The sequence below is a fragment of the Salvelinus sp. IW2-2015 genome, linkage group LG11 (genome assembly GCF_002910315.2).
Source record: "Salvelinus sp. IW2-2015 linkage group LG11, ASM291031v2, whole genome shotgun sequence".
Lineage (NCBI taxonomy): Eukaryota > Metazoa > Chordata > Actinopteri > Salmoniformes > Salmonidae > Salvelinus > Salvelinus sp. IW2-2015.
Window position 1 is genome coordinate 36,736,693 of NC_036851.1, and position 8,126 is coordinate 36,744,818.

The 8,126-nt window shown below is 41.9% G+C and overlaps 1 protein-coding gene across 2 annotated transcripts in view; it reads left to right on the forward strand.

The window, feature by feature from the left end:
* LOC111970318 (calcium/calmodulin-dependent protein kinase type 1-like) overlaps positions 1-8,126 on the forward strand; it is a 25,116-nt gene that overhangs the window by 6,072 nt on the left and 10,918 nt on the right. For both annotated transcript variants that reach the window (XM_070445713.1, XM_023996994.2), the window contains exon 3: positions 7,151-7,282. In XM_070445713.1, coding sequence (XP_070301814.1) covers positions 7,151-7,282 — 132 coding nt within the window. The remainder of the gene's footprint in view (positions 1-7,150; positions 7,283-8,126) is intronic.

The following is an 8,126-nucleotide window of genomic DNA, read 5'->3' on the forward strand; positions in this document are numbered from 1 at the left end:
GTGTGTGTGTGTGTGTGTGTGTGTGTGTGTGTGTGTGTGTGTGTGGTGTGGTGTGGTGTGGTGTGGTGTGTGTGTGTGAATGCATGTGTCTGTGCCAATGTTTGTGTTGCTTCACAGTCCCCGCTGTTCCATAGGGTGTTTTTTATCTGTTTTTTTTATCATATTTTGCTGCTCGCGTCAGTTACTTGGGGAAGGCTTTGCCACAAAGTTGGAAGCACAGAATCATCTAGAATGTAATTGTATGCTCTAGCATTAAGATTTCCCTTCACTCGAACTAAGGGGCCTAGCCCAAACCATGAAAAACAGTTGGATCTATGCATTGGGGCAGGTGCATTTTCCTGGCATCTGCCAAACCCATATTTGTCCGTTGGACTGCCAGATGATGAAGGGTGATTCATCACACCAGATAACGCGTTTCCACTGCTCCAGAGTCAAATGGCGGCGAGCTTTACACCACTCCAGGCAACGCTTGGTGCATGGTGATTTTAGGCTTGTATGCGGCTGCTCGGCCAATTATTGTGCTGACGGAACTCTTTAGTGAGTGTTGCAACGAGGACAGACAATTTTTACGCGCTTAAACACTTGGTGGTCCTGTTCTGTGAGCTTGTGTGGCCTACCACTTCGCGGCTGAGCCGTTGTTGCTCCTATACATTTTCACTTCACAATAACAGCACTTACAGTTGACCGGGGCAGCTCTAGCAGGGCAGAAGTGTGATGAACTGACTTGTCGCAAAGGTGGCATTGTTTCTAGAAATATGATGGCCATACATTGCTTTTGCAAAAAATACGTAGCTTTTTCATTGTAAGCACATTTACAGCCAGTTGCACTTCTTGATCTCATCTGATGAATCAATTTTTTGTCGAATGTGTTGCACTAATGTATTTTCTGTGACGAAAAACTATAGTTGCACATCCATGTTCACTATTTTGAGGCAAAAAACCACTTGACTTTCAATATGAAATGTGACCCCAGTTGGACTCACCTGTTCCCGCTTTCTTCTGTTGTGCTATTTACAAACAGGTCACTGGCTCAACTGTTCTGGGGAACTATGGTAAGCTTCATAATGTAAAATAATGTGACAGGTGAAATGAAGAATGCAGTCTGCTTTATCTCCTGACATATTGCACAAGTTGACTGCAGGTATTTACTTAAAAAGTAGCTACAAATATTAACATTAATTGAAAAACTTCAAATAAATATTTTCAACAGTATTGATGGTATTGAAAAACCCTTCGGTTGCTGTTTCCATATATCCCGGTATACTGTATACCGCCCAGGTCTACGGCGCTCCCTCACTTTTTTCAATTTGAGAATACACGGAGCTGCTAAAACTATTTCTGGAAAATGTATTCTGATAATTTCTAAATAAATGATATTTATTTACCACAAAAATTCAATGAAAACTAACCAAATAAGTTGGTTGAAAACAAACCAAATAAAATGGTGATTTCTTCCCTGTCTTCTCTCTGGCGTTGGCGAGAATGATGAAGAACTATAGGCTATGTGTGTGTCCCCCGCGGAGGCCCGTCAGAGGTTTGACCACTTTTTTCCCAAACCAGAGTGGCCACGGCAAAGCCCAAGGAGCCTGACTCTCTGGAAGTTGCTGTAGCCCTGCTTGGGATATTTATCCTACATTGGCTAATGGTTGAGACGCAGGGCCCGTTCTAGATTGGTATGTCAGGGCGGGCAATTGGAAATATGAATTGAGCCAAGTTGGAGGTAATAATGCATTTAGGTTATAGTTTATTGAGATGCATGAATACACCTCAAGCTTGATTTATGGCTTTTTTTAAACACATTTTCTGCAATTACTTTCCTGTAAGTAATGATTTATGTTCACTACTTGGTCAATTGATTTGATAGCATGTTAAATATATGCAAAAATTCTATGAGCTAACGGTTCACCCCTTTTGATTTTTTAAAATTCAGTAATAGGATATATTGTAAACATGTATTCAAGCTAATCAAATCAAAGTTTATTTAAGCTACTCAATACAATGTAATACCTACTCACAATAAAGCTCTTCTCATAAGCAGTGTAATATATTAAGCTATGTATATTTTTGTATTTACATTAGACTATAGCCTACAGATAGCTATACCACGTAGTTGTAGGCCTATTAAGCTAGGCCTACTGCAAACTATTGTTGTTTGTTCCTGAACTGGCCGACTGGCAGAACTATCCTTCATCTACCCTTCAGCACCACAAGTTGGTTCAATTTCTGCAACATCATTGTGAGATCCTGGAGCTGTCCTTTCAGTCTTGCAAGATCACATAATGATTAATTAGCATTTTACATAAGAGAACAGAATATAATACCATAGCATAGTAAGCCCGTAACATTACTGCTACACCAAAAATACCTCCTAATTTCTAATGACATTTTAGGATTTTTAGCTGAAGCTGAATAGTAAAAAGAATTCTCATGCGTCTTAACTCAACTGAGCTCCACTAGGCAGGATATACACAGAGTATACAAAACATTAGGAACACATTCTTAATATTGAGTGGCACCCCTTTTGCCCACAGAACAGCCTCAATTCGTCMGGGCATGGACTCTACAAGGTGTCGAAAGCGTTCCACAGGGATGCTGGCCCATGTTGACTCCAATGCTTCACACAGTTGTGTCAAGTTGGCTGGATGTCCTTTGGGTGGTGGACCATTCTTGATACACACCGTGAACTGTTGAGCGTGAAAAACCCAGCAGCGTTGCAGTTCTTGACACACTCAGACCGATGCACCTGGCACCTACTACCATACCCCGTTCAAAGGCACTTACATATTTTGTCTTGCTCATTCACCATCTGAATGGCAGACATACACAATCCATGTCTGAATTATTTCAAGGCTTAAAAATCCTTCTTTAAACTGTCTCCTCCCCTTCATCTACACTGATTGACGGGGATTAAACAAGTGACATCAATAAGTGATCATATATTTCACCTGGATTCACCTGGTCAGTCTATGTCATGGAAATAGCACTACAATACTCATTGTATGCTTTGATTGATCAAAATAAAGGAAAAGCTACTAGTTAACACCATTGGCTATCATTCTTTCAGGGAACAGTAATTCAAGAAGCTCTAAATGCATATTCCCATACGATTGGCATGGAGATGCAGTTTGGACTTTTCACTGGTAAAACGTGAAAAATTATAATTCACGATTGACAGTGATGATGGCCTATTTTGAAATTAAGTAGCCTATGCCTAACTTGGTGTTTGAGGGTATTCAAAATGTAAAGTGATCTTTAGACAATAGGTGTGGGCATAGGCAGATGTTGTAATTGGAGGATGCATTTTATGCATATTCAAAAATGATAGGTTATTCAATTGGCTACATCTATCGGTACAAACTTTGATTGAGGAAATTATAATTTACAAWTTTTTTTGCGCTCCCTCACCTAAAAAACTATGCGTGCGTCCATCCGTCCGTGCGTGTGTGCTCATTTGTGCGTGCGTGTGTTTTTTGCTAGATACCAACCAGACTGTTATGTGGGTTCACTGGGTTGTTCTTTTTTTGTTCCATTCCTTCTATAAAATCTAATAATAGCATCAAACTCTTTCTGCACCTGTGCGTGCGTGTGCACGTGTGCGTGTGCACGTGCGTAAGGAACAAGGGGAATGAGTCACTCCAGAGAGCGTAAACAGAAACCAAACAGCCCAATACATCCAAACTGTCATGGGGCGATGCAGGAGGAGAAGGAAACAACACCAGGGAGGGAGGGAGGGAGGGAGGGAGGGAGATACAGTTAGATACAGTTAGATAGATAGATAGATAGATAGATAGATAGATAGATAGATAGATAAGATAGATAGATAAGATAGATAGCATAGATAGATTAGATAGATAGATAGATAGATAGATAGATAGATGATAGTAGATAGATAGATAGATAGATAGATAGAGATAGATAGATAGATATGATAGATAGATAGATAGATTAGAATAGATAGATAGATAGATAGATAGATAGATAGAAGATAGATAGATAGATACAACCACGTAGAAACCAAATAATGCATGCAGAGCAGAATTAGGCCATACCCACTAATTATCAAAAATCCAGAAAAGAGCCGTTAAATTCTACAACGCACCTAAAAGGAAAGCGATCCCAACCTTCCATAACAAAGCCATCACCTACAGAGAGATGAACCTGGAGAAGAGTCCCTAAGCAAGCTGGTCTAGGGCTCTGTTCACAAACAGCAACACACCCACAGAGCCTCAGGACAACAGCACAATTAGACCAACCAAAAATCATGAGAAACAAAAAGATAATTACTTGACCACATTTGGAAAGAATTAACAAAAAAACAGAGCAAACTAGAATGCTATTTGGCCTAAACAGAGAGTACACGTGGCGAGAATACCTGAACCACTGTGACTGACCCAAACTTAAGGAAACTTTTGACTATGTACAGACTCAGTGAGCATAGCCTTGCTATTAGAAAGCGCGCCGTAGGCAGACATGGCTCCAAGAGAAGACAGGCATGTGGCACACTGCCCACAACAATGAGGTGGAAACTGAGCTGCACTTCGTAACCTCCTGCCAATGTATGACCATATTAGAGAGACATATTTCCCTCAGATTACACAGATCCACAAAGAATTTGAAAACAATCCAATTTTGATAAACTCCCATATCTTACTGGGAGAAATTCCACAGTGTGCATCACAGCAGCAAGATTTGTGACCTGTTGCCACAAAGAAAAGGGCAACAGTGAAGAACAAACACCATTGTAAATACAACCCATATTTTATGCTATTTATTTTACTTGTGTGCTTTAACAATTTGTACATTGTTACAACACTGTATATATATAATATAACATTTGTAATGTCTTTATTGTTTTGAAACTTCTGGTATGTGGTAATGTTACTGTTAATTTGTATTGTTTTTTTCACTTTTGTATAATATCTACCTCACTTGCTTTGGCATGTTAACACATGTTTCCATGCCAATAAAGCCTTGATTGAATTGAATTGAATTGAATAGATAGATATGATAGATAGATAATAGATAGATAGAATAGATAGATAGATAGATAGATAGATAGATAGATAGATAGATAGATAGATAGATAGATAGATAGATAGAATAGATAGATAGATAAGATAGATAGATAGATAGATAGATAGATAGATAGATATAGATAGATAGATAGATAGATAGATAGATAGATAGATAGATAAGATAGAAATAATAATAGAATAGATAGATAATAGATAGAAGTTAGGGAGGTAGATAGGTACAGTTAAGAGAGATAGATAGATAGATACAGTTAGATAGATAGAAGATAAGATAGATAGATAGATATGATAGATACAGTTAGATAGATAGATAGATAGATAGATAGGATAGACGATAGATAGATAGATAGATGATAGATGAAGATAGATAGATAGATAGATAGATAGATAGATAGATAGAATAGAGTAGATCGATAGATAGATAGATAGATAGATAGATAGATAGATAGATAGATAGATACAGTTAGGGAGGTAGATAGGTACAGTAAGATAGGTAGGTAGATATAGATATACATCTTCATTGTCTCTTACTGCATCTGTCTCTGATTGCACGGTGGCTGTGTGTGTTACTGTGTGTGTGGCTATGTGTGTATTTCAGAGTGGTCTATTGAATAATTCACAATGGTGACATTGCTGTAGTGCCTCTAAAGTGTTTTTCCATGTGAACTTGGAGAGTGACATTGAGGGTGGGGGGGCAACAAAAAACACAAGTTATCCTGAATAGTGGTGAGCGAGAGAGTGGTGAGAGAGAGAGTGGTGAGAGAGAGAGAGAGTGGTGAGCGAGAGAGTGGTGAGCGAGAGAGTGGTGAGAGAGAGAGTGGTGAGAGAGAGAGTGGTGAGCGAGAGAGTGGTGAGAGAGAGAGAGTGGTGAGAGAGAGAGTGGCTCGTAGTAATAAAAAAGGAAATGCTTTATCATCTCAATAAAAGATAGATGGAGTGCAGTTTTTGTGGGAGTCAGACAGGGTTCGGATGGCTGATGTGGATGGATTGTTATGATGGCTGGTGATGGTGAGTGAGAAAACCTAGTCATGTTTTTGTTTGTACAGCCTCTTCTCGGGCCCCAAGGGACCCGGCTGCCATGACACACACGGCTGTGAGAGGCTGCTGGCCTGGGACGTACCGTGCAGTGCTTCTGGGGTTGGATGAGGGGACGGACGGCATGTGATGTTCTTGTTATAATAACTCGCCCTCCGTAGGGAAACCCTCCATGGGTGGAGAGACAACCTGTGGTGCTGCTGGGAAGGTTGGGGTAGGGTGGGGTGGGAGGGATTGGGTGGGATGGGAGACGCAGGATGTGCCTGGTTAGAGACTGGCCGTGGGGACACATTCCCTGGGTAGAGAGGTGCTGCCTGCTGGGCTACTGGGATCACTTAGAGACAGACACAATGTGCCTGGTTATAGCTGGCATGGGGATCCCCTCCCTCGGTGGAGAGAGCCTACGGTGCTGGGAGGTATCATGGGAGGATAGGATGAGAGACCGYCAGGATGTGCTTGGTTAGACCATGGGGATCCCCTCCCTAGGTGGAGAGACACTGTGGTCCTGGGAGGGAAGGGAATTGTGGACACTGGACAGAATGTGCCTGCTAATAGTGACTGGCCATGGGGAATGGGTTAGGGTTGGACAGGTTGTGCCTGGTTAGGCCAGGGGGATCCAGGGGGATACCCTGCCTTGGTGTGTGTTCTCGAGGGGGAAGGCTCTGTCTGTACCCTCACTCGCCCCACCATGAGTCATGCAGCTCACGTGCAAACACTGTCTGAGCAAAGTGAGCCACACAAACACACACAACACACACATCACACACACAGGGTGGGCACTCGCCTTATTTCCCAGGACCTCCACCTATTCATTTGATCCCGAACATTTCCTCTTATTTAAATGTCTCTGTCGTTTTAGTGACCCACCTCAGAGACAGGCTATATTGACTTGGGGTCTTGGGACCAAGACTAACTGCCTCACTTTTTCATTGGTGGCATACGTTCAGCAACCACCCTTTAATACAGTTTACTGCATATGATTTGTTAATGTACAGCATTTGAATTGGTCTTTGCAGTTAGTAAGTGTAACTGTACGTGTGTGTGTGTCATGTTTTTGAAAATGTGTGTTTCCTGTGCTGCAGGGGGGCGTTCTCGGAGGTGGTGCTAGCGGAGGAAAAGGGGACCCAGAGGCTGGTAGCCATCAAGTGCATCCCAAAGAAGGCTCTGGAGGGCAAGGAGAACAACATTGAGAATGAGATCGCTGTGCTGCACAGGTCAGTAACATAGAGAATGAGATCACTGTGCTGCACAGGTCAGTAACATAGAGAATGAGATCACTGTGCTGCACAGGTCAGTAGTCAGTGAACATCGAGAATGAGATCGCTGCCTGCACAGTCCAGTAAACGAGAAATTGTGAATCGCTGCTGCTGCCACAGATCAAGACAACACAAATGCAGCGCCACTGCACCACACCACACACGATAACACACCAATATCCTTAATACATACCAGTTGTTCCCCATCATCAGTCACTTGAAATGTGACTTAATAGTTCCTTGTGGTCAGGAACGAGCTGAGGGATCATAAACACACAGGTCTATCAATGTAACAAGACTGAAAGCATGAGTATTGAATTGCTCATCGTTGGTATTGTGACAGCCAGAGCCAGCTTGATGTAAAGCATAGTATTGGTTAAGTATATGCGATTTTAGTATTGGAGGTCAATGGAGAAAGGGGGCACTTGGCTGGATTCATGTTTCATGGTATGATCACTGCTACTAGTTTCAGCTAATTATACAGTACGAATGCACGTACGCTAAGTATGCCTATGTATAGCATGGTGGGGGTATTATGATTACGGACACACACGCACGCACGCGCACACACACACACACGACACACACAAACACACACACACCCACACTCACACTCACACACATTTCAACATGCACGCATGCGCACAAATACAATACACACAACTCCATGACATGAGCATCCTACACAAGGGACCTGAATTAGGGCTCAGCAGAGGAGAGGGCTGATCTGTTTTCTTACTCGCTTGGAGAGGTCCGGATGTTAGAATTGTAACACTAACTCTTGTGCAATGGTAATGGAATC